The 27,961-nt window shown below is 44.2% G+C and overlaps 1 protein-coding gene across 2 annotated transcripts; it reads left to right on the plus strand.

Moving 5' to 3' along the window:
• Positions 1–1,729: 1,729 nt before the first annotated feature.
• Positions 1,730–6,122, plus strand: foxj1b (forkhead box J1b). Of its 2 annotated transcripts, XM_035146037.1 has the most exons (3): positions 1,730–2,014; positions 2,199–2,868; positions 3,581–6,122. In XM_035146037.1, the coding sequence occupies exons 2-3, from the start codon at positions 2,275–2,277 to the stop codon at positions 4,475–4,477; spliced, it is 1,491 nt and encodes a 496-aa protein (XP_035001928.1). In that variant the 5' UTR covers positions 1,730–2,014; positions 2,199–2,274; the 3' UTR covers positions 4,478–6,122. The 2 variants fall into 2 exon arrangements, with proteins under 2 accessions (XP_035001928.1, XP_035001929.1); XM_035146038.1 differs by having other exon boundaries at positions 1,730–2,868.
• The last annotated feature ends 21,839 nt before the right edge of the window (positions 6,123–27,961 follow it).

Here is a 27,961-nt window from a genome sequence, read left to right on the forward strand (position 1 = left end):
CAGGGATGTGTGTGTGTGTTACATCCCTAATATTAATGCAGTGTGGTGAAAAGGCCACAGTGAATAATATCATGGTCTGCTCCAGTGCACCCCTGCAAGAAACAATCACTGGTTTAAGAACAGGTTTTTCAGGCCCTCTAAACTGCCTCTTACAGCGGGTAAGTGATTAAACCAGTTTCCCTGATTCAGTTACTTATTCACACTGTGGGAGAACAACAGGGCTGGAAAGCAATAGTCTGGCGAGTGGAGGTGGGCTGCAGGGGCTGTACTGCAAGAGCTGGGAGTCCACGGGCAAGCCCCGCACCAGACCATTAAAGAAAAATCACAAACCACAGAACGCTGCATGCCAATGGGTCTGGATTAGGGGTTAGAACCCCAACTGGGAAACGAGATGTAGGGGACTCACACCCAGGTCTGATCAGCCTGTGACGAGCCTTCCTCAGCAGAGAGTGTCTTGTGTTTAAAATGCAGAATCAACTGATTACGCATCCCTAACATCCTCTGGTGATCCCTGACATCTGTTTGTGTTTGGAAACTCTAGTGTGGAAGACCTACAACCATACAAGGGATATTCACCATCGTGTCCTTGTGTGATTGAGCCCCTCTGCTGTGGCTGCAGTGCAGTGTCAATCCACAGTGTGGAAGTATTTCCACATTATTCACGTTGGCTCTTCCATGGACCTTTTGCATACACAGGAACTGCAATGTTTGCATAGAGCATGTGTAGAACATGACACCAGCACTGCCGGATTCTCACTTTAATCATCCAATGTGTGTGTATGTGTGTGTAAAGTGCATGCATCTTCCTCCATTATGCTCAGTCTATTAAAAATAGATCGCACAATTAATGTGCTTACTCCCCCTGCTCTTACAGCAGCATGACTCTGCCTGTGGTGAAGTCAGAGAAACGACCTGAGGATCAATCTTCGCAACTGTTGCTCAAGAATTCAATTAGCATTAGCCCTTTTTCCACGTTAGAGGACGGTAACAATAACACCCACCCCGACACGGTGGGGTCGTGGTAAACACTGGCTTATCAGTTCAAATGGGCTGCACTGTTTCCCTCCTCTGCAGGTGCAACAAGTGCGCTCCAAGCGGGACGTGTGGCGCGTCTTTTTCAGCGCCTCCAGGGTGGAGGGGTGGTGTTACAGAGTTCACGTTTCAGGCCAACAAAACGAGATTAAAGGGAGTGTGTTTGTGTGTGTGTGTGTGTGTGTGTGTGTGTGTGTGTGTGTGTGTGTGTGTGTGTGTGGTCCAGGTATTACTCCTGTTGAGGGGACAAAGAGCAAGTCCCCATGATGTGTATCAGTGAATTCTAAGGTAAATGCATTGGTTAGGTTCAAGTTAGGTTTAGCATGGGTTTAGGATAAAGTTAGGGTAAGGGTTAAGTAAGTAACTATGGTTATGAATCAATGTAATGTCCTCTGAAGTCATGGAGACCCGACTGTGTGTGTGTGGTGCAGTAATTATTGCGTGCCTTTAACATTTAGATGCGCAATTACGCACAATTCTAAGGATAGAGGATAGAGAGAGAGAGAGAGAGAGAGAGAGAGAGAGAGAGAGAGAGAGAGAGAGAGAGAGAGAGAGAGAGAGAGAGACTTCTGGTGAGTGAGACCTGGAGAGGCAGAGGTAAGCAGCCAATCGGAGCTCCCCCCGGGTGGTTAAAGGGATGGTGGGCAGGTCTCTGGGGCTTTAAGAACGACTTATTTTACAACCTCCACACATTCTCACGTCTTCACCTCCCACACACACACACACAGACACGCTCGGGTGGATGAGCAACAGCCCGGTTTGCCTGAGTCCGACATGGATCTGTCCTGAGTGGCGTTTTGTTCTATTCCAGTTCCTCCGCAGATTACGCGCGGCTGCTGCTGTCGGATGCTCCTCGCCCTCCCCCCGCCGCACTTGTTGCGCAGAGACTGGATGCGCCGCTGAGTCCTCGGAGAGGAGAGAGAGGCAGGGACTCACTGCAACAGGTGCACACGGAGCATCTCCTCCACACACGCTGCCGGAGGTAGGGAAATTACGCACCATTTGGTTCATCTCTGGCACGAACGTATTTGCTTGGCTTTGGATATTTGGACCAAGCACTAGCCTGCTGATTTATGTGGCACCTGAGTGTGAGGTAGGGTTTGGATTTATTTAGTTAACAGCATTTTTTTTTGTTTTTATACTTTTCCCCCACCTTTGGCCTGAAGATAAAACAAAACTTTAGATGCTGATCTGAGGATCCTGTGCTCGTCTTCAGCCCCTCGCCGCGCGCACGAAGCCAGGATGCCGGTCCTGACGAGCCCCGACATCGCCAACAAGTTTAAGGAGAAATGGCTGGCGGTCTTCCCGGAGGATCAGGGCGCGGGGACGGACTCTGCCCCGCTGGACGACAGCCTCACCAGCCTCCACTGGCTCCAGAATTTCTCCATCCTCAGCGCGGACCCGGAGCGACCCAGCGGCGCGGCAGGTCCGGGCTGTCCGTCCTCCCAGCAGCACCTCTTCCTGAAGAGGCTCGGCTTCCCCAGGGGAGGCGCCGACTCTCCGTCCAGCCCTCCGGCCGGGGACACCGCCTCCACCGGGATGCCTCTGTACCTCGGGAGCCCCGTCACCTCCGGCAGCGACTCCACCGCGGCGCCGCGGTTGTTCGCCAGTTGCGCGCTCTCCACCTCCGGGTACCCGCAGATCCCCATCCAGGCCAGCCCGCCGGTGGAGGTCGACTACAAAAGCAACCCCAAAGTCAAGCCGCCCTATTCCTACGCCTCTCTCATTTGCATGGCCATGCAGGCCAGCAAGCAGCCCAAAGTGACTCTGTCCACCATCTACAACTGGATAACGGCGAATTTCTGCTACTACAGACACGCGGAGCCCAGCTGGCAGGTAACCGAGACCAGGACCAGTCCGTCTATTATTGATGAGTTCGATAAATGTTGAGGTGAGGGAGGGAAGGGTGAGGATTTGACTCCAGTGTCACCATCAGACACCACGTCTGTGGACCTGCGGGGCACGAGGCCTTTTCCATTAGCGTGGGAAAACAAAACAAAATACCAGATGTAGAGTAGGTTAAAACTTAAAGAAAAGAAGTCTAATGTCTCCTGGATTATTATCCTATAGAGACACAAGTGTGTAATTTCCGCCTGATGATTTCCATGACAAGTGGGTTTTTTTCAATGCAAGAAATTTCCATCTTCCAGGAGAGTGCTCATACAGGGTTTTTGTCTGAGGGGAATGGTGATGAAGAGAGCACTCTAGTGTGTGTGTGTGTGTGTGTGTGTGTGTGTGTGTGTGTGTGTGTGTGTGTGTGTGTGTGTGTGTGTGTGTGTTGGTGTGTGTGTTTGTTAATGAGGGCTCCTGAGAGAGATGGCAGCTAAGCACAGCTGATCATGTTTGAAATGCACAGAGCTGCCTGTTACTAGAAAGCCTCATTAGGTACATTTGCCTTCCCTATACAAACAACAACAATACCCCCCCTCCCTTTCATATCCTCTAGTCTCACTGGCATTTTTACTTTGTGCATGGCTGACTCAAATTAGCTCAAAGCCAATGGGATCATGTTAAATATAATTTTTTTTTATCTTTGTCTCTGTCACAGAACTCAATTCGTCACAACTTGTCCCTCAACAAGTGTTTCAAGAAGGTCCCCAGACAGAAGGACGAGCCGGGGAAAGGAGGCTTCTGGCAGATTGATCCTCAGTATGCTGACATGTTTGTCAACGGCATCTTTAAACGCAGGAGGATGTCTGCTAACCAGTACAACGGCATCGACAGCAGCAGTGGCGGCACACAAAGACTGAGCAAACTGGATCAGGGTTATCACAGCACCCAAAATGGCTGCCCTTACCAAGGTGTGGGCGGCAAACGGAAGCACCTGTCCTCGAAAATCAGCAACCATGTGATGAGGGTGACTGAGTCTCCTCTGCTAGCGACAGAGGCTCACAAAGCAGACATCCTGAGGGGGGACTTTGACCTGGCGTCCGTGTTCGACGACGTCCTGAGCGGGGACTGTAGCAACTTCGATGATTTGGACATCAACACGGCGCTGAGCTCCCTGGGGTGCGATATGGAGGTTTCCATGCAGGGGAGGCAGCATTCGGCAGTGAGGTGGTGCGGGGCAGGCGACCTCTTGGGTCAGAGCCAGCATCTGAGCCACCACCAGTCCTACGGCTACATGGACTTGAGCGGCGCCGCGATGGAGTGCGCAGCCAACCTGGGGGAGCTCCACGTGCCACTGTCGCAGCATGCGCAGCGGCAGCAACTTGCGCCGCAGCTTGACCAGGATCAGCTGCTCCAGAGCCAACACCACCTGCAGCAGTTCGACGAGCCCGCCACGCTGTTCCCGGAGCCGCCAGAGGAGGCGATGCTGCAGCCCTGGGAGGAAATCAAAGAGGAGGCGCAGGCCATCCCTCTCTCTCTGGATCAGGGCTTCGGCCTGTGCGATGGCTTCTTCACGGAGATGCAGCCATGGGAGCGAGTGGAAGCCTATCTGTGACCTTTGACCCGAACTCTAATGACTCTATAATCCAAACATTTGCTTGTCCAGCTCCCCCCCTAAAAAGGATAAAACTGATGAGAGAGCCACAGCACGGTTACGCCCACATTTCTTCCAATTATTCTGCAATATCCTGCATCTGTAATTTATTTTTTGATACATCTCCTCTCTGTTTTTGTGACAATACGAACATGATCATGTCGAACTTATCTTGAACTTGAGCTGCAAGCCCAGCTAACAAGTGATGCCCTAAACAAAAGACATTATGAAGTTTGTTGGGTAACATGATTAGGGACTATGTCCCGGGACAGATTTCTTCCTGTCAGGTGATTCACAGGAAGCGGTGCGTATCACTACGCAGAGCTGGTGCATGGGGCAGAACGAAATGACAATACGACGGAGTGACTTTGATTAAACCAAATTAAAGTTTCATGCAGACCATGAAGGGTCACGTCGTGCATTTGTGGGATGAATGTCAGCAAACGGCTGCTTCTATGTTGGACTTTTGGAAATATTAGCGCTCACATATGAAGAGGTTGGTTATAAGAGAAAGTGTTCATGTGTTCTGAACTGGGAGCTTCAGCCATTTGTGCACGCCGATGAAGGAAAAGCTAAAATACCCTCATTCAAAGCACTCGCTACATACAAGCACGGTCACAGTGGGACTCTGACCATACACAGAATTCTATTTTGCTACATTAGCATCTAACATTTTTTTAACTAACATGCAGTGAAATCATTCATCTCAACCGCCAGCTGTGTTGTGATGATGATGTGACTTTAAAAAAAACTCATAGTCTTCAGATTAGAAATCAGTCACTTATGACTTTCTTATATAGTCAATTTAATATATATTCACTTAAGTGTATAGCGAGAAGCCGGGCAGAAACGTTTCCCGTTCGACTACAGTTATGTATTGCAAAGTAAAATAAGGAGCCGACCTGAAATTGAGTCATGAAATCGAAAATTATGCACTTTGATAGGCAGCGGTTTTAGGAAAGCGAGTCAGCTTTTAAATCTTTTTTTTTTATGGTATTAAAATGGTGTTTTTCTAAAGTTTACTGACCATAACGTATGATGCATATATGCTGTAGCTGTCCCTGTTGGTTTCTTCATGAACGATGAACTCAACACTGCAATAACATCTGTTTGCTTCACTGTAATCCTTTTTTAGTTTTTTCACATATATATATATACAAAATTGGACATTTGTTGATTATATTTCGCCAAATTTGTTGATAAGGAATATGCAGTTCATTGGTGGAATTTGTTGTGTTGATCATTAAGAGTTGCATCTTCTGTCACTGGGTGATGGATTTCTTTTTGTCCTCTACTGATTACTTTGGTGTAAGTCTTTTGGTTTTGTTTGTATGGTTTGTTTTAACGAATCTGAATTTCATATTATGTAGGACAATAATAATTATTAATAATAATAACTGCTGGTTTGGGGGGTGACAAGCGATGAGCAGATACATAAATTCAACTCTTAAACGCCAGATTTTTCACATTGTATCATATTGATCGCGTTTGATACAGACAGTTTAATCTTACCATGTTATTTTCATTTGTACTTTTTTAAAAAGCTGTTTGAAAATGCAATCATGCCTTGATGCAATAAATGGTGTCAATTAAAGAAAGAACAGTTCTACAGACGTGCATCCTTCACTTTCGATGCGCTCGGGATGGAACGCATGTGTGAATGATACCATGGTCAAGATTATCGTTAGCGCTCTGTGTTAGCAGCGAAGAGATAAAATGTCTGCCGGGGTTTATCATTAATCAGCACAGACAGGTCTGAACTCGCTCGGCATTATGAAACAGACAGGGGCTAAACGTTATTGCATAAACACCTGTACCATATAAAGTTACTAAATACATCAGCCAATCGCAAATACCACCTTTAGCATTATATTACAAGTGTGTATTTGACTCCATTATTCAAACAGAAGTAGTCATAAATGGTCCCAACTCTTGGGTGTCCGAGGTCAGGGGGGGACATCTGAAGAGGTAATGGTTGCATATGATGTATGAGTTAAAAAAAAAGAAATTATAATACAATATAATCCAATAATTATAGATGCATTTTTCATTTCAACAAAGTGAACAAGACAAAGGAGTAGGGTGTTTCTACAGAACTGGAGGCGATGAATGGAAGTCAACTGCAGCGTCTCTATTTAATGTTGATCAAGTTTCACACGTTGACATATTTCCGTGTCTCGAGTTAGAACATGAAGTTAACGTTAGGAAGTGTAAGAAGTCAACTAGCATAGGCTTAGAGGTGCTGAAAAACCTCATCTGTTATCTTACGATAGCTTGATGCCCAACAAACGATTTAGCGAATCAGGAGTCTCATGGCAGCCCTTCAGAAAATAAAGTGGGACCATCAGAGTCAGGACTCATCCTCTTGTTACCATGAATGTAATAATCACAGGGTAACAATAGATGTAGATATTTCACTTGACAGGTGAAAACTTGACTCGACTTAACTTGACTCGAAGTGGTGCTGAATGGAAACCCAGGAGATCCAATGTCGGTCAGATTGATCCTCTGGGAACCATGAATATCTGTAACAATCATATGATAAGAATAGCTGTAAATATTTCACTTGATGGGTGAAAACTTGACTTAACGTGACTGGAAGTGTTGCTGAGTGGAAATCCAGGAGAACCAAAGTCAGTCAGGTTCATCCCCTGGGGACCACGAATATCTGCAACAATAGATGTAGGTATCTCACTCAATGCGTGAAAACTTGACTCGACTTGGTTCTTGACTGGAATTGTTGCTGAATGGAAACTTTGGAGAACCAAAGTCCGTCAGGTTCATCCTGTGGGGACCACGAGCATCTGTAGAAAATGTCATGGTAATACATCAGCCAAATATTTCAGACTAGACCAAGGACAAAATATAAAAGCTAAATGCATTTAGTGATAAAAGAAATCTCATCAGAAAAGAAGAATAAAAATGATGATGAATGAAGTGTGTTAAGATTGTCTCTTTATAGAGTATTAAGAGTTTAAGGCACTCACCACGTCGACCCTGCATCTCTCGTAGCATTCTCTAAGAAACAGGTCTTAGCTGATAGAAAATGCACTCAAAACCTAACTGCCACATCTCACCTCAAACTTTTCCACGAGTCTCTTTGCATGCCCTGTATGAAAATGTGCTTTTCTGCCTCAAATCTCTTTTTAATTGAAATTGTTGTGGGAAAAGGGGAGAAATGCGGCTTATCCCCGTCCCACAGGTCATGTGTGGAGATCTCCAGGAAGGGGCGGAATAACTCAGATTCCTGAAAACAGCAGGGACTACAGCCAGATTTGAGGCTGAGGCGTGTGCGACCATTGACCACTGACCACTGACCTCTCCAGCTGATAGATGGGCTGATCCTGTGACAGCTATGGGCCATATTATAGCAGATATAGGCCTCGAGGTAAGAGCCGGAGAAGAAACGTCGGGGTCACTATCAAGTTGAAGACTAAAGCGGCGTCTGTTACACTTAAATGTGTGTGTGTGTGTGTGTGTGTGTGTCTGTCTGTGTGTGTGTGTGTGTGTGTGTGAACGTTCACACTTGTCTCTGTTTGTCTGCGACTGTGTGCATGTTGCATGTGTGCGGTTACATTGTACACCCATAAGGTTTGTGTTGGTCCACAGGTTCCTTTGTCTGCACTCATGCTGATGTGTGCGCCGCCCGCTGAGCGTGTGTGTACACGGCTGCGATCGGAGCCCCATGGCGGCCCAGATAACACTATCTCTGTGGAGCCAGAGCCCTGTGGTTCTATTCAGCGGCGGTGGATGAGAGGCTGAGACTGCCCAGCACGCGGACCTGCTCAAAGAAGGAGGAACAAGCTGGGCTGTCACTGTGGGCTAACCTGGCTTATAATGCTTTATAACCTCCTCCCTGGTGCCCCCTCTGGGAGGCTCGGCATCAGCCTCTGTGTTTCTAGCTGGGGAGGGTTACACACAGGAGGGCAGAGGCAGTAACAGGGACGAGAAGAGGGGTGTATTCTGTCTTTTATTGCCATCATGGCACCCTCTGGACTGCTCCTGATTAGAGTCAGGCACAGACAGGGTCAGCCAGCTTTGCTAAAGAAGCACCCCTCCCAGCGTGGCACAGACATAGAGTCGAACTACCCGATTATTGGGGAAAGCCACAAAGCTATTCTTTGTGGGTCAGAGCAGATAGAGGACACATGATAGGGGTCCCTCACTAATTAGATTCCTCATTGTGGCACAAAGGAAAAAGTGGCAGCGGGTAAACGCCCTAAGCCTGTTTTATAGCCCCAGAGGAGCCCCTGAGTGAGCGTGATTACACGAACAGGTTAAGTGTTAGATCAACGCTGATGAATGAAATTTCCTCATTTGTGCGTGGAAGCAAATGATCACACACATCTATCAGGGAGCGACCTCCTGCAGGAGTCACCTTCGCCTCCCTGAACTGGCGGGAAATTGTCATCCATCTCTGGTTTCCAGGCCCTCATCACATATTGATAAGGGAAAAAGACCGGGATGATATTCAACTGGGGAGACCATCCATTAATGTCTCTCCAGACAGGGTCTGACAGGAGGGGCTTAGGCAGGAAACACACCTAGTCTTTCTAAAAGACTGTTGTTTATGCATGAAATGCTAATTAGGTTTCCATTTAGATTGCCTGTTCCATTTTGAAAGGAACTGCGGATGGGAAATTAGAATAAAAGCACTGTGGTGCAGCGGGCTGTGGGGGTTTTCTTTCTTTTACAGAGAATTTACCTACTTGCGTAAGTGGCCAAAGTGTGCACATGGTAATGTTTACAATCAATAAGATCAGCGTCATTACTGCGAGAACTGAACGTCTCTCTGCATTATCCCTCATCAAAAGCATTATTTGTGGAGTTTTTGTCCTGAGGAGCCTTTATCCCTCCATATGACTAATGAAGACGGGATATATAATTTGCCGGTGCACCATGAGCCCACAGTTCAGTTTTGATGTGCTAATTTTATTTATTCAAAGCATGCCGTGCAGACAAATGCAAGGCTGCAAATGAGTGCAAACACAACTGCACACTGATAGATGGTGAAATGACAATGTCATATCGAGGTTCTTTAAGGCCAGCGGGGCTCTTTTCAGCCTTATAGGAGGACACAGGACTTATATGTCACATCCATTGTGTCCCTCATACCTCTTTTACACCAATAACTGTCAACGCAGGTTTTTTAAATGTGGGTAAACCCACTAAATAAAAGCAAAAGACTCATCTCAAATTTGCCTTTTTGTAATTTTTTCATGTTACATGTCACAAACTGGGAGGCTCACTCAAAAATCGCTGTTGCACGTCGTTGCCAAGATGTGAAACAACAATAAGTACACAGACGTCCATGGCTATTCACCTGCCAAAACCTGAAAGTCCATTGTGCACCATTGCAGGGTTAGCTTCCTCCAGAGAAGAAGAAGAAGAAATTAACATGTTCACCCTGGTGTCATGTCGTTAAAAACTAGCATCTACTGCAGAGTCATTTCAGCCGAGAGTGAATTCCGATTATATCCATTCCTTTTGCAGCCAGGTGTTGGTGGGTGTTAGTTGGTTTTTTTGACCAGTGGAAAAGGGGCTTTAGTCTTGTTCCTGCCATTTTTCTGTAATGTGATGTTTCTGGAGCACGTGGTCAGGAACGGACATTCACCGCAGGGTGCAGCATCACTGTAAACCATTTCCAATACATCTGTAATGCTCCTGAGTGCTCTGCCTGCTTCAGCCGCAAAGTCCTTGACCTTTACATTTTCTCTTGTCGTCTCAGAGTTGACCTTCAATGCCTGCCTCACTGAGGACGACGTTCACTGTACAGCCTGTTGTCCACTGCAGAATACACAGCTCATCTTCTCCGATGGCATCAGTCGGTCGTTCAGTCACAGCAATCACTTGACTGGGAACTGTTGCCACTCCTGTGCTACGGCTGCATTGTCTCTGCGTTGTGCACTGAATTTCCACTGGGAAGAGGACGGGTGTCATATGTCCTATTGTTTCTCATTAGCTCTTTGCATATATAACAAAATGTTCCCACCCAGCTGACTTGAACGTACCCGGGGGCTTCTCCGTAACCTCGAGCTTATTATCCATCTTGAGCTTATTAAACGAACCTATACTTTTAACACAGGCGTGATCTCTTTCTCAGGGTGAGATCACAATAGTCACACAACGATAAAATTGAATAACAATTTACATGTTGTCCATTTACATGCATTAATAGATGGACTAAGTTTATGTGGCAGATTACATGGCTGCTCCGCCTCCTGAGCCATGCTGGTGTGTTGATTGTGAAATGAAAAACGTTACAATAGAAACGTAATGAGAGCTCAACATGTTACACCTGCGGCTGCGGCGCTGGGTCTGTAGCAATCTAAATACGTCATCTTGAGAAACAGAGATGATTTTTTGTAAGGAAAAGAAGATATTATGGTATGCTATGCTGTTTGGTGTTGCATCGTTTAACAGCATATATCACATTGATGCGTCATATAAAATCTAACAAATTCATAATGATATAAACTGGTATAGTCTCACACTGTACTGGATCACAATCAGTCTCTGCTCTGGTAGGATGATCATACTACAGTATGGTGGGAAGTTTCTTTTTTAACCTTAGCTAGCACTTAGATTTTTTACAGATTTTAGTTTAAAGGAGAAATATTATGCTCGTATTCACTGTAATTTAAATCTACTTGAAATGGTTTACTTTGCTGCAGCTCCTCTTTTCAGCCTCTGTCTGAAACACTTGGTTTAAACTCCTGTTACTTTAAGGCCCCCCTTCCCGATAAAGCCCAGTGTGTTCTGATTGGCCAGCTGGTCGACTTAGTAAGGGGCGTGTCCAACTAGCTGCCAGGCATGCTTTATGCAAATGTGTGGTATCATGATGTCACGTGACATCACGATGATGCGGAAGTACGAGCTTGAGTACCGATGAGGTGTTTCAGAAAGGAGCACTTCTTTCTGTACTGTATCTATAAAACACACTAGAGGAAAGAGAAACTGAAAAAACATCAGATATCTCCTTTAATTCAATTCATTTAATTTACTCACTAACTTCTTTGCTGACGCTCACACGGGTTGTAAATGGTTAATGAGTCAGATTCTTCAAGTTGTTTCAGGCGGCTTTAGAGACCTGGTCAGAACAGCAAGTGGCAAAGAGAAATCTATTAACATCATTGATCATAATGGTTGCATTGGCATTCATTCATTTTAGTGCTTTATGTGCTGGTTAATTGAGTTTTTCAAATAAAGAACATGCACACAAATATTCACAATGAAGTTGTATGAATTGTATTGGATGAATAATATGGCATCATATATATATATATATATATATATGCTGTCTTGGCTTATGTGTGTGCGTATGTGTGCAACTTGGCATCCACCACCCGCTCACTGAAAGACATTCTTGCCCTGTGCCTTTGGTCTCTGTGGTCGCAGCGAGCTGCTGATTGTCCTGCAGGCAAACAGGAGGAGGGCACACAGCTGCCACACACACGCACACACGCACACACGCACACACGCACACACACACACACGCATACAGACAAACACACAACAAAGGGACACGTATTACTCAGGCTCACAGACACACACACACACACACTCATGCCCACACACAGAGGGCTAGCCAGAGGGCAGCGTGTCAGGAGGGTACGCATGGACGAGAGTGCAGACAGCGAGCCAGGACAGCGCTGGACCTCTGCCACTCACACAGCATCAACCTCGGTGCCAAGGAGCGGAGCAGAAAACAAGTCTGGACCGACCCTCTCAATCTGGCCTGCTGCTCTGCCTGATGCTCGGCCAGAAAACTCCTGGTTGGAGCGCAGCACATCTTAGATCCAGAATCCATCTCCATGTGCAACTATTTGTCCTGAGGCACTTATTGCTGTCTTTTTTGAGATGGACAAGTTGCTCCAGAATTAGACGGTCATCTGGATCAAATGATTTGTCTAACGTGTGTCTATTTCAGATAAAGTCAAGTGCATCACTGACACCATCTGCTCCGTAAGTGCTCATTTCAACTCGTCTTAGAGTGAATGTATATGAATATTACATCTTAGAAATCCTCAAACTTCATCAAACTGTCCAATATTTAGTCAGTGGAGTGGCAGAAACAATTTATTACTTTTAGTTAAGTATTTCAACGGTGTACTTTTAAATTCGCTTTATTGTGTATCGATTAGTTTGACCCAACGATTTCACCCATTTAACCACATTGTTTTAGCCACACATAAAATTTCAACAATTATTTCAATGGATTAACTGTGTTGCTCACTATTTATTTCATCTGTTAGTTTTCACCCATGTTACCTTAAATGTTAGATAAAAATAAAACATTTATATTAGAAAGGGTTTTCAGGCTCAGTATAGACAGTTTCAGACATAAAAAGCAGGAAGATGTCCTGACATTTCAGTTCAGAGTTCACTCATGATCCCCAGAGGCTGAACCTAACTGATTGGTTCTCCTGAATATTCTTTCAGTTCCGCTGTTTTCACTTACTAAAGCACTTTTCATTCTCCGGAAAATGTCTGGATCCAATTGTCCAAACATTTCCTGAACTTTGCCTTTCACATATGCTGGTTAGACGTCTTCACTACATCAGGGAGACCTCCAGTGCTCAGGTGAGGAGCAGGAGGCTCTCGAATCTTTTTCATCCCGAGATATTTGTATTCTTTTTGTTGTTTTCAGTTTTACATGTGGAAACATCATCACCACGCATTTTCCTCCTGTATTCTCACATGGGCTCACTCTGACATTCTCTGGAGTTTTTACTCAGGGGCTGACAGCAGCTCATTAAAGTGACAACATGCGAGTTGAAGGTGTTTAAACTGAATTTGGTGGGATCTGTTTCCTGTGCAGTTGTAGCTGTGAATTTACTGGTTATTAATGTTACCACACTGTGTAGATATCAGCATGAATGTGTACGCCATCACTTAGACCTTGTACTTGGTGATGAGTCTTCTTTTCTCCCCACAAGGTCACTCAGGTGGGAGAATATTTTTGAAAAAAGTCAAGGAGATGTTGGGAAAAGCAAAGAAAATAAAAAAGAAATAAAAGACAGATCAGTGTTTCGTTTTGTATCAGCCAATGTGTCTATTTAAGTGTGTGTGACAGATGAGTTTGTGCATTCAGCCATGTTTGTGTGACAGCAGTGCAAGGTGGTGCAGGTGTGTGTCCTTCCACCCCCACCTACTATCCAGGACCTCTTGAAGCCACTAGACTGCCTCCAACATCCCCTCCACACACACACACACACACACACACACACACACACACACACACACACACACACACACACACACACACACACACACACACACACACACACACACACACACACACACACACACACCGTTCTCCCATTCTTCTCCCCTATGTCTGTGCACAGCTAAGGGCTCTTATTTGATTAGCTGCGATTGGCTTAGTGAAGCAGTGGAGCATTTGGCTCACCGGGAGCTGTATACAGTGCGCACACACTTTCTGCGGGGTTCTTTGACAACACACACACACACACACACACACACACACGCACGCACACGCACGCACACGCACACAAAGATACACACATGCACACAAGTACATTTCGAATCCAGTGCTTGCTCAAGATTACCCCGTCCCAGCGTCCGTCCTTTACATGTGCATTGAAGCGACAAAAAGATTTCATAACAGAAACATGTAATTATACAGCACAGCTCCTCTGTCTGGATTTAGAATTACAACGACAATAACAGTCAAATGTTCATCTTCAAACATATGAGTCGACACTTAACAGTCACTGTCAGCGACTCACTGACGTACGCTTACTGACCATGACTTCATCCAAGCCTTCCCAGGAAATCACCTCTGATTGCATAAGGATGACTGCAGTGCGACATCCTATCCACCGGGCCTGAGCCACACCAACCACCAACGCTTCAATAATGGATGTGGCTGGTCAATGATGATGCGTGTCTGTGAAAAGACACAGCACAAACACTGGCTGTCATCGAGTCAGTGTCAGACTTCTCTTCATTCATCAGGGAAGATGCAGACGTGACAGAACAGTCCTGATGATGGTGGCGGAGAACACTCACACACCGCTCTAACATTTATGAATAAGTTTAGCACCATTTACCACTCAGTGACCCTCTGGCTGCATATATACTGTGTTTTAAATTGAAAATGGCATTTTAAAACTAAACCTATCTTAGTCCACGCAATGATTCTAGCTCCGTATCAGTTTTAATCTCCATCCAGGATAAAACGCCTGTAAATGTATATCACGTGACCATTCATATGAAATCTTAGCAGTGTGGCTGTAGCCTCTGTGTCCTGTGTGGAAGCATCTGCATTTTTTTAGGTCTCTCCACTCTTTTCTTTCCTGTGGTTTCCGTGCAGCAGTGAGTGAATCTCTCTGTGGTTATGTCGGGGTACCGCAGGTGATCACCTCGTCCCCTGAGCCTGAGTGAGCTGAACACTCCCTTAATGAACGTCATCATTGTGAGAAATTAAAAGCATGATAAATTAATAACCAAACCTTATGAGTTATTTACTACTGTGGTTGAGATATGCAATCAAATGTGCTCTATTTTGAATTACGCTATTTAGTGACACCTCAAATTATTCTTGCTTGATATTCATACACACTGTAATATTAATGCAAGTCTTATGAATCAAAAGTATGCACACAGTGATTACAGGAGATTTGAGATTGTTTTGGATTTGTACAAGAATTACAAACAGGAGGATTTTATCTCAAACACTAAATGTGGCCCAGAGATAATCATCCAAACCAGTATTGTATCTTTTAATCGTTCCTAACATTTACCCCAAGAATAGTGTTTGACTTCTATTTGACATTGTAAATTCACTATGTAGAGTTATATACCTAGATGAACCAAATTGAAACTTGACTTTTATATTGCGTGGGTATTTAATGGAAATATGCATGTGATTAAAAAACGAAATACCAGCTAATTTTTAAGAAATTAATAGGACAGTTTCTTTTAATTAGATGGAGAACCAGCATCTCATCAATTGCATTTTTCTAGGGAAATGCGGAGGGCTTTTTTCTCTGCTAATCCCTGTCTCTCCTGCCATGACAAGCACAAATTTCTCCTCACTTGGTTTTCTCTCCCTCTGCTCTCGCTCTCCCTCCCACACACGTCCCCCTCCACCCTCCACCACAAGGGGTTAATTAAAACTGATTGGGTCCTCCGGGACCACACCTGCCTCTGACAGGTAAGATATCAGCCTCTCATGAGCTGTGTGTATTTGTGCATGTGTGTGGATATGTGCTTAGCACATCAGTCTGTTCGCACATCATGTGCTCTGCAGCCCTGAGTCCAGAGCGGTCCCACTAGAACACCATGATAGCGAACAGAGTGTCTCTTGGTTTATACATATGCATTTGTGTGGCCTACAGTATTTAACACTGCATTTGCATGTGATGTGTGTGGGTAGACAGATATGCATTTCATTTGTGCGTAACCTCTTTTCAGCGCCACTTAAAGGATCTCACGCTTGATGGCTGATTAGACTCTGCTCGCTGGAACCAATCGCTGCTTTGCTTTAACTTCACGCCTGTCCGCCTCTCTGTCATGTCGAGAGCCACCGGAGGAGGAGACATATATACAAACCTCATATAAAGATCATCTATACGAACACTGACATAATATACACAACATGGAGGATCACCAATTTAAGTGTTATTACATTTTAACATGAGTTCTGACAAAGTCTGCACACATCTATGCAAACAGTCAAATGCATAAAATGAAACATCCATTCATCCATTAGCAATACTGTTATATCCTTTGAGGGTCACAGGGATGAACTAAACTGTGATTAAAAAAAAGATGATGGCCCATTAAAGCTGTGTTTTTGTATGTGTATGCATGTGTGTGTGCATATTTGCTGGCAAGTGAGGTGTTTGAGTGTAAAGGCAAGAACTTGTGTTGTATAACAGCAGCTGGCAGGGGAAAAGTGCCACACACACACACACACACTGAACTCCCGCTGCTAGGTTGGCAAGTAGAACAGGCAAATTAGCCACTGGAGAACAAAGCGATCCAAAGGCTCCGCTGGGAAAAAGGTGAAGGGGAAAAAAGCTAAAAGAAGAGGGAGAAAGAGAGATAGAGAAAATAAGAAGGAGGTGGAGGAGAAGATGGAGCAGGAGAAGAAGAAAGGACAGCAGGGACATGCCGGAGAAGAGAAGATCAGAGGCGGGCGGCAACGTGGGGCGAAGACACGACGACGAGTTGTAAATGAATTGCAGTAAAGAAGAGCGGGGGGAAATGAGAGAGAAGAGAGGTAATTGAGTCAGGGGGAGATACTGGAGAGAGACTGCATGATGCTGGAAGCAAAATGAGCCAGTGCAAGTAAGGATATAGGGGCTACAGGTGGTGGTGTAATATGGGGAGAGGACACTGGGAAGAAAGAAGAAGCTAACAGGCCCTGACATAATGATGTGAGCTGAAATACTCTAAGTCAAGAAAGTTAAGTTAAACGACAAAACACGTTGCTAGGACAAGCAATAGGATACAAAGGAGTACAGCAGATCACATTTATTACAGATTTAAGATGTCTACAGTTATTATCAATAATGAAGGAATAACTTCAGACCCCAATTAGTGGTCTAACGAAATGTAACCTCTGTGTGACCTGCAAACTGTGCCCGGTGCACCCCTGGGTCAGTTCTTCTATTCTTGAACACGCTAACTGCTGCATTTCTCGTAAAAAGTTAGTTAGTTTGACTTGTAAATTCATTTCCCTACAAACAATAAAACATATTTGCATTCACAGTGACAAGCGAATGTGAGAATACAGAGGTAATAAGATAAAGATGTCTCAGTGATTTAAAAATCTACCAGGTAACATAAACAATATTTCCAAACACTGCTTCTCAGATGCTTCACTGTCGTAATTACCTGATCTGTGCGGCTTTGTTTGCGAGAGCCCTCCTCCATTATTATGCATTAGCTTCCTGTGAGGTCAATAGGGCATGCTGGTCAACCTGATGGTGAATTTTAAGAACGCCCCCTGCTGGACCACAAGGATATTTAAAATAGTTTGATCAATTTAACATTTGAAATGGACCATTAAAGGTTGAACATCTCTTTTCCCTTTTGTGTTTGAAGTAAAGTAAACAAATTAGTAGGGTAGGAGGCAAGCAATAATGCATAAATTCCGCTGTGGAAATCAAGGGGTCTTTTTACAGCACCACAGCATGGTAAGAACATCATCAACTCAGAGTGAATCCTCTGGAGAATCTCCTGCTGTATTCTCATATGTGCTCATTCGGACATAATCCAGAGTTTTAACTAGGGGGCTGGCAGGAGAAACTCCATAGAATGTCCTTGTCAAATGGCTCAGATAATCTCACATAGAGCCCCTCTGGAGAATGTCAGGAGAAAATCCAGAGTTTATTGCCCCTCTGAAATCAGCTTAAGAGTGGATTCTGCAGATTTCAGATAAGTGCTAACATCACATAACTGCAATAACTATGCAAACGTGTTGATGTGAAGGAGGCTTGGTTAACAATCGCTAATTAGGTGTTGACACAAAGTACAGCTCATTATTAGTGTCACTGTTGACCATCTGAGCCTCTGTTTCCAGCTCGTCAATCCTCCTTCACCATATTCCTCCCCTCATTCACCATTCACCTGTCCTGCCCGGCCCATCCTCACATGTCCCTGGGGCTTTCCTCACCTGCTGGTCGAACGGAAGCAGTAATTCAGGCCGGGGGTTTGACTCCATCCCAGGTCCCCCCCTTCCCCCACACACAAACAATCACACTCCCAATTTGGTAGGCGTACCCTACTCATTGAACAGGCAACAAACTAATTAGACATTTGGCCACTATGTTCATCTGGGAGCAAATTTATTCAGATTATAGCATACCAATATTTCTGACTGACTAAATAGTTTAGTCATCTAAAAATGGACCTTGAAACTAACGCTGCATTGGCATAGTTACTGGAGGGACTAAGCTAATTAGCCATATATGCTAATGCTTTCAGTTTACACACAGTTTAATCTATTCCTGACACTTTTGTGTTTTGGGTTTTAGGCTTATTGTTAGCTGTCATCTTTAAAGGGAGGTGCTTAGCAAATTGTAAATTAGTTGCTGTAGATGACATCACTTCCTTTCATGTGGTTCTAATATTGGTTATAACATTCTTGCTATTTTCAATCTAGTTTCAAACACAACATTGTTTTCTGTACTGAGCTGTGACTTTCCCGGGAGCAAAGTTGACTTTTATTTAAAATTTCCTTCAGATGCTGCTAATGCTATATGTGGTGAGCTGCTTAGTTGCATCACTGCCTAATCCAATTGACTGCCGAGGGTTCTCCTCATTGTTCGAGTATAATATGCATAGAGGCTCACAGGTTCCAAATATATGGATTCCATTCCATTCAAACCAGAATAGAACATTTGTGTAATACAAAAAGACAAGATTGTCACATGAGAGAAATCTGTGGGAGTGCCAGTGTCTCTGTTGATCCCAGAGACACATTGTGTCTTTTCACCATTTGAATCCGCAAACTCACTCTGTACAGATCCTGACAGTGAAGAGAGGCAGAGGAGGAGGAGGAGGCAGGACAGACATATTCACTGTAATGAGCCGGGTTGATCCAGAGCCAGTCCTGGACCAGATTCACTGCAGCTTGGTCCAGCTAATTATGCAAGTCTGCAGACAGCTCTGGCAGACAGCGGGGTGAGCCAGAAGATGAGAGAAATGAAGATGAAGTGAAAGAAAGCAGCGCAAATGACGGGAAGGGAAGATAGAGACAGAGCGACTCACACGTTTAGCAAAGAGCAGATTAAAGACAGGAATATGTGAGTGATGAGGAAGGTACGGCGGTGAGGGGAGGCATGCTCGCACAAAGAAGGGATGAGAGGGAGCGGGGGAGGGACGCGGCAGAAGGGCTGAGGTTTGTCCTTTGGCCGATGGTCAATTAGCGGCAGGGAGAGTAACAGGCCACGGTGATCAGTGTCTGCGGCTGCGGAGAGCTCTCAGCTTATTTACTCTACTTCTGAAGGAGACAGCTGGGGCACCTTCAAAACTGAGGCCGCAGAACATCATTAGGAGAAATATGAATGAGGAAAATGTGAGATGAAATGTTTCTTTTATGGTGGAAACAGTGGATACTGCTCTAAAATGAGAAAAACCTGATGTACCTTAGCAAATGTCACATTGCAGACAGCAACATTTAATTATTTTTTATTTCTGTCGCTCATTAAAAAATGTTTATTCAAATAGTTTGGGATTTTTAAGACACTACATGTTGTAATTGAGTGTATGAAAACTAGTGAGCAAGAGGTAAGGCAGCTAAAAGTAATGGATTAGTTGTGAAAACAGATAGTTAAGATGATCATATAATAATGGCAACAGCTAAAAGTAGTAGGTGAAATGAATGGATAAATACTTGAAAAGAGTTGTGGATGACAGCTAATGCAAATGTATAAAAAGCTGCCAAATCAGCCAAAAGTAATACAAATTAAAAGAAGCTTAAAAACTGTTAGCTTTTAAAACAGATGAACTGAAATGGATTTGACACTTGAAATTGTAATAATATTGGGTTAATGGTAAAAATGTTTAAGTTAACTTATGGTTGATATGGTTATGGATAATACTAATGAATAAATGGCTGGCATTTTTTGCCAAAAGAGATAGACAAAAGTAAATTAGTTAAAAACATTAAAAGTAAGTTAAAAGTAGTTGATACACTTTTAAGCAGAATGGATCAACAATTGAAATAGTAAACAAAAAGTGTTGATTAAATTGTGAAAAACGCTAAAGGAAGTAGGTGGCTAACAGCTAGTGCTAATGGATAAACGGTCAAAATCATCAGCCAAAAAAATGGAAAAAAGGCTAAATTAAGTGAAACGAACTTGGGAAAATATAAAACACACTAAACACTATAATTTAGTTGGGTTAGTTAATTTCAGTTTATGGCTAAGTCATGTTAAGTTACTAGTCAAGTTAAGAGGTATTCGAGTTCATCTGACGGGGATGTGGGGTTCACCAGAGGTTGGTAACCACTTCTCCTGCTCATGCTTTTGAGTCCTTTCATCTATTGACTGACAAACGTAACTCGAGCCTACAGTTGCATGCTGAGTGCCTATAAAATGAATGTCTGAGTAAATGTTATTAGCTTTGGGTATTTGTCCGACACTTGTTCACGTTCCAGCATTTTCTCTTTCAGACTTGAGTCACACAATGAAAGAGAAGAAGAGAAACCCCATTTTACTATTTTACTCCTGCAGGGCCAGTTTACGCGTTCCTGGCCAATCTCTATTGAGGGCCGGCTGATGTGGGCAGACGTACGGTTTGCTCCATCCTCTCCACAGCATTCCTCTGTTTGTCCGCACCTCCATTAAGGACATGTAGTCTGGCCATTGTGCAGTTGTGTCTGGCTGGCTAGCCGACTGGCACGGGCTGGGCAAGAGGGATGTGTGGGCAGAATGCTAACTCGGTTTCATTGTCAAGTAGTATCTAAGCATGTGAGAGTGCATGTCTGTGTTTGCAAGGCTGTTGCCATGTTCGAGGACACCGGGGTCAAGACGTCAGTAATTTTCTGAGAGAAATTACATTGAAATGCAGTGAAAGGGCCCAAAGTCACTGCACTGTGCTCGTCTCTGGGGTTTGCGTGGAAGCCCTTTGTCTACACTCATTGGATAAAAGATGCAAAAACAAATAAGGCAATGACTAATAACGCTTTTTTACGATTTTCGGGAAGCGATGAAAGGCTGTCAGCTCGCTGTGTTCGAGAAACTGCGACAAAAACTGGCAGAGACAATCACAAGTTAAGGGGACACAGTGATATCTCTGGTCTCTTTATTCTGGCTTTGGGAAGAGGAGTGCATCTCGTCAAAGGTTAACAAATTCCCTTTTCAACACTAAAGACCACAATGGGTACTTGTATGATCAGCATGTTAGAGATGTGGTTGGAGAACTTTGCAAACTTTCCATTCAGCGGCGCAGCGCTCTCACTTCGTGGAACACGGCACATTTCATTTTCTCGATTTCCTGTCAGCAAACAAAGGGGAGGCCTCTTTTGTCGAGGCTCCAGTTCCTCCGCTACACCCCTTCTGTGCTTCCCTGTGATTAGGTTCAGAGCACATCATGGGGGTGAGGGGCGTGAAATCATTTGTGGTTGTAATTATGGGCTCCCCTCTCCAGAGTAATCATGAGCTATTAAAAACCACCCTCAGCTCAGCCCCCCAACAATGCCAGTTAACATCCTTGTTCCTCTGGGAGGCTGCAGTGAAGAGGCCAACTACCCGCAAACTGCACTGGGCACACACCGCACATGTATTTGTGTGTGTTCATTGTGTGTGTAAGATACATGTGTAGCCAGCATAAGCTTTTGACCTTTTGCATGTTTAGAAAGGCATGAAGTAGCCTTTGCTGAACAAAGAAACTTTTACACTGAGTTAAAATGTTAAATGTGCACTTTAAAACAAAGCAGAAATATTATAGCCAAGTGCTCAAATAAGGTAAAAGAAACAATGAACTCAGACGAAGCAATTGAAGTTGTTGCCTTCCATGAGGAAATTAACCTCAGTGTTTTTTCCATTTGTGTTTGTTCGCCTCAAACAGTCACTAAGTGTACAGACGTTAATTTAATAATAATATGTGTCTGAGGACTTTGTTTATCTGACAGCTCCAAGACACATTCATGTAAAAACCTCACCAGCAACCTAACTTCTCTCTGCCATTTCCCCTCAGGTTGAAACATTTTAACTCCCGTAGACAGATAGTTGCCATTAGCGCAGAGTGTTGCAGCTCTGAGACTGAACACAACAGGTTGCTTGTTCTACTTGTTCCACTGACCCTTTTAAAGGTCACTTTTCTTTTGATCTTAACGCACAAGACAGACCTGTAGTCTTGATGAAAGGTTATCATTAAGGAAAATCAAGTGACTAGAACTTGCTGCTACCAAACCTAACACCTCAAGCCTGTAACAGACACCGTGTCCCAATTCAGGGCCCGCATCCTTCGGAGGACTTGTTCTACTTCGGCTCAGAAGGCGAAGGCCGAACAGAAACAAGACCGATCCACAGACGATTTTAAATTTGCATTGGCTTTGTAACATTAGCTTCTTAGAGCTGCTGCACTTACTGTGACCTGCACAGCTAGCTTGCTGGATTTGTCAATGCTTTACAAGGAACCCTGGAATAGGTTTGCCCACGAAGGATCCACCAGCTTGTCGAGCCACTGTGACGTGATCAGTCTTCAAATGCAGCCCGCAAAGGATGTAGCCCTTAAATTGGGACTGAGCCAGTATGTCACATTAAAAAAAGATAGGGAGTTTTAAATTAGCGTTACAGTAAACAGAAAGCTGTCACCTTAGCTTTGGCTGAATTTCACACTGTATATTTGCACAGAATAAGAACTGCTGGATTTATCTTCCATTTTTGCCTGTGAAGTTGTGTTAGAAATTAATTGCCGCACAATCTCACCAGGATAGACAGGCGGAATGTACTAATTAACTAAAATACTAATTATGCAATATGTACTGTAGTAGGAAATGTGGTCAGTGTTGTCTCTCTGCTTCTCCCTCCCTCTTTCTGTCAGTTTCATAGGCTTTGTGCCGCCGCTCGTGGCACCCAGGTTGACTGAACACAATCCCATTATCGGTGACAGTCAATTAAACATCTAAATGCCAAATTTTGAATGCTCGATGCTACGACACAGAGGGCAATTGAAGATCATTAGCCAGAGACTGATTGGTCCATCTGAGCCAGGGAGGGGAAGAATTACGGCTATGACAAATTATGAAGGAATATATTTGGGGTTAAATGGTCAAATCTGTGTTGGGCGGCATATCCAGAGATGTAGAGGAAACAGATGACATACATGGTGCGGCCTCCTTTTAGTCATATACAAGAATTCACATTATGTTATGATATACCAAAGACAGAGCTGGAGGTTACTTAAGCTGCTTTCAGACACGCACTGAACTCCAGATATTTTCCCTGAAGTTATCCAGAAGGGCTGTATGTGAGAACGCAAACGTCCGAGTCAATGTATCCGGAAACTGTCAGAGGGAGTTCATGAGAGAATACAGAGAGAAAATGTACAGAGACTTCACAGCAAGCAAGTGGGTGTGTTGATGATAATTCACACGACGTACACAAAACTGAATAAAAACAAAAAGAATACAAATATGTCAGGATTAACAAGAGCTATCATACATGTAGAAGCTGCTTGGGAAGATGTCAACTTGAAAAGAAAAGCTTTTGGTGAGGAGGGCTAATGCCGGTGCTGTATGCAGATTTTATACGTCATGTCCTGCTCGTTCTACCCACTCCACTCCTCACCTGAAGGCTCCGGACAGTTTCCTGTTGTCGGTGTAAAAAAACAGCGAGAGTGTTCGTGCTATGTTGTATGTTTCAAAAAGTTGTCATTTATACAAAAGCATTTTTTCAGGGTTTTCTTTGTCCACTCTACAAAGTTTAAGAAACATGTTCTTCAAAATTACACCCATTATCAAATGCCAACACAGCGAGTGGATAGAAAAAGTTGTTCGTGGCCACACTGAAATAGTTGTATCTCACAAGGTCGTCCTATACTGCCCACAAAGACGACTGACAAGAAGAGCAGGAGTGAACAAGAGGAAGACAGAGAAATACAAGACTGAGAAGAATGGAAAAAGGTCACATCAGCCCTCCCTGGATCTGACTGTGTGTGTGTTTGCTTTCTTGAAAGGGAACTGCGGTGATCATTTCTGTCACATTGTGCAAGACACAGCAGGGAGCGAGGGAAAGAAGAGGAGAAAAGGGGCGAAAAAAGAGAAACCCCAAAAAATGGGAGGAGGAGTGTTTATTCTCTTTTTCTTCCCTCCTCAAGTCGGTCTTTTCCCTCCCTTTTTGTTCATTCAGTGGAGTTCGTGCTTCTGTGCGAGTGCATGTGTGTGCCTCTGTGTACACACACATACACACTGGCACACTTGAATCTTTTACTGATTACCTCACACACGTCTTTCTGGAGGGCTTTTAACGGCAGAGGATTATCAGGCAGCCGGAGCCTTTTAACCCTTTCTCTGCCCTCCCTGCTCCAAGCAGGCAGCTGACAAATGCTCCTATTGTGTTTCCAGCCACAAAGGTTCAATATGCAACAGTGTATTTACCTTTATAACTAACAGATAAAAAGGCTATATCGTGCAGCATTAGGTGGACGGAGGACTAAAGTTCTGCGGCTTTAGTAGCGACAAACACCTTATGAATGTTTAAGTGAGTGTCCAGTACCTGCTTATCAACCTGCTTATCAACAAATTCAACAGAGGCTGACCTTAATTCATCTTTAGTCACTATATTTTAATTTAGACATGCGCTGAACTCTGATATTTTCCTTAAAATTCACCATGTGAAATTCAAATGTCAGTCAGATGCTTCTGAAATGATCCCGCCAGCCCCTTAGTAATTTGTCCAAGTGAGCCCATGTAAGGATACAACAGGTAAATGCCAACATGAGTGGCCGTGTTGATGATGTTTCTACCACCCAATGGACAAAAAAAAAAGAAAAAGAGGGAAGAATACAAATATCTCAGGATGAAAAAGCTGTGCCATAGACTGACAAGAGGACGTCAACTTGGAGAGACAAAGAGATTCAGGAGCTTTTGGCGATACGGCCCAGTGTCGATGTGGTAGTATAGTTTATTGTGTCTGAGGGTCGAGGAAGACGCTCAAGGCCTCGATGCTAGCTCGCATGTGTGCCATCTCTGAGGTGGTCGAGTGTTTGTCTCCTCTCCCTCCCCTCCTCATGTTTTCCTCTGTTTTATGTGTGTGTCCTGCCCATCCTCTCCCATTCAAACCCCCGTTTACCATGACAATGGCTGCCTGCGGAGACCCTCTCCTATGTACAACCCTGACCACCGCCGGCTACTGGCAGGGGCCTATTCACTGCTGCAACCCACCCCAGACCATAAAGAGCCTGGCAGGCCCGGCTAGGCCCCCCTGTAAACAGCCAACATCACGCTTGTTGTGTCTGCTGGGTGTATACTACCAGGGAAAGGAGACTGGATGGTGGAGCTGTTGGGTTTATGTACTTGGTTTTATCAGGGGAGAAAGGGGAGGGGTTTGGTTTTATGTACCCAATTGGAGAGTTGCAGTTTGAATGGACAGGAAAACTGTTAAGGACAAATTGTTTGGTGTTTAACTTGAGAGGAAGAATAAAGGAAATGGTGATTATGACCAGACTGTTTCAAGACCAGACATGGTAATAGCAGGCGGAGTGAATCAGCATGTCCTGCTGGTATTTTATTATTCATCCACCCTTGGAACGATTCTACAAAGGCCTGAAAATTAGAGTCTGTTTCCACAAATATGCTTAAAACTGTTTCATCCCCTCTTGAGCAACAGACAGCCACTCATAGAATGCATAACCATTATAAATCATTTGTTTTTCCTAACTAAAAAAAGTGAAGCCAACTCCAATTTCTGTTCAACTTACATTTACGAGTAAAATGAGCAGTAACGAAAATAATCTATGCCCATAGACTCTAGAGATGCTTCCACTCAGTAGAGTGCATACCTCCACCAAGGCTCAACAATCCACTAGATCCAGATTTTTATTTGGATCTTCATCAAATTACAAAAACTTAGTATTACTGTCCCCTGATCCGGATCTGCACCCAATTTAATGGAAATCGGATGAGTAGTTTTTGTGTAATCAAGCTAACACAGACGAAAACATAACCGTAACCATAAAATGATACTCAGGAGAACACATACCTCTACCAAGGCCAAACAGTATCGTTAAATCCAACATGCGCACCAAATTCCACACCCTAGATATCAGTCCTCTAAATGTGCCTGATTTCTACTGATCCATGAATTATTCCCTGGCAAATCAGTGACCATATCAATAAAAGGCCCTATCTCACAATCTTATAGAAACTGATTTTAAAAAATGCATAAATCCGCCTCTTGATCCACGCCAAAATGTAATGGGTTCTTTCTTTGCCCACATCCCATCCTTTCACAAAGTTTCTTACCATTTTTTTGCGTAACCCTGCTGACAAACAAGCCAATCAACCAGGACACAAAGATGGACAGTGGCGAAAACACGACCTTCTTGGCGGAGATAATAATAACGCCGCCACAAAATCTTGCACCCCTCACTTTGGCGGTGGCTAGAGGTCAGACGGGTCAGTAGGCAAGTGTAGCCTCTTTATCAGAAGCCACAAATGATTGGCCTCTTCTGAAGAGCCACATTTTCTCCAAAATCAGTAATTTTGTCAGGTCTCCATTTGATTGGAGGAGAGGGTGTGTTCGTGTGAGTGAATGTGTGTGTTTGTGTGTGTGTGTGTGTGTGCATGCCTCAGACCTTGGGAGGGCTGGCTGTGCAAGTCCAAGCTTGCCCCGGCGATGCCACAAAGCCTGTCAGAAATGAAAGATGATGGCTGCACGGAGCCAAGAAAGCAGAGGAGGATATTCAGTAGTAATTCTTATGAGAACAAATACACCCATACCCAACCGTCACACAAAAGCTGTGATATATGATACGGCCACACTTCTTAGCATTTCTTTCTGTTATAATGTCCGTGCCTCTATCGCTCCATTGCACACACACACACACACACACACACACACACACACACACACACACACACACACACACACACACACACACACACACACACACACACACACACACACACACACACACAGATGAGGAAACAAAGAGTGAGGTGCTAATCTTGAGAAAGAGCTGCATCCAACCACTATTGACGCAGGTGATCCACAGTAAACACATTGGAGAGTTTGAGATTAAACCGCTGACAAGTGCAGGTTGTGTATGTAGCAGAGTGTGTGTTCTCTCCACCTCACACAAATGACACTCAGGATCAACACAACAGACTAAAGTGGAGTTTACAAATGTCTAGTGATAAGCAGCGAGAGGAAAGAGTTTTAACCTTAATCCTTTTATACGTATTGACAGAAGCTGTTGCAGGGGTAATGATCTATCCGAGGCGCGGGGTCGCTTGTGGAATTTTCCACTGGTTGCGCCCAGCAAACACAAGACTTCCCCTCTCACACCAAGTTCTTCCATCGACTCACTCGACACTGATTCCTCTCAGTTATCAGATGATGGTGATCAGCTGATTGCAGAAGTTCAAGATGAATTTCGAACTCCAAGTGAAATGGCCTTATTCACAGAGGATGGAAGACTGTAGCCCATCAACATGAGCATTTTCAAACAAGTTTCTGAAATATCAAGTCAGGGAGAAAATTGCACTTTATATGGACGTTGATGACAGTGTTTAGTCCGGGCTCATCTTGTGGCACATGGTTCCTCCTTAGACGCTGATTTGGTTGTCAAATTGTATCTCGGACAAGGGAGGCTCTGATTCGCTGCTCCGGAGGAATAATGGAGGAGGTTGAGGGGAGAGAAAGAGATGACATGTGAAGACATTTGGAAAACTGGAATTGCTGTGATTGAGGATGATTTGCATCGGGATCAGGCAGGATGGCTGCTTTGGGCACATGT

Source organism: Hippoglossus stenolepis, chromosome 21 (genome assembly GCF_022539355.2).
Source record: "Hippoglossus stenolepis isolate QCI-W04-F060 chromosome 21, HSTE1.2, whole genome shotgun sequence".
In the NCBI taxonomy this organism is placed as follows: Eukaryota; Metazoa; Chordata; class Actinopteri; order Pleuronectiformes; family Pleuronectidae; genus Hippoglossus; species Hippoglossus stenolepis.

Bases quoted from the DNA above. Each gene is read 5' to 3' on its own strand.
- foxj1b (XM_035146038.1), top strand. From the start codon at position 2,275: ATGCCGGTCCTGACGAGCCCCGACATCGCCAACAAGTTTAAGGAGAAA. The intron at 2,869-3,580 runs GTAACCGAGACC...TCTCTGTCACAG, and splicing joins ACGCGGAGCCCAGCTGGCAG to AACTCAATTCGTCACAACTT.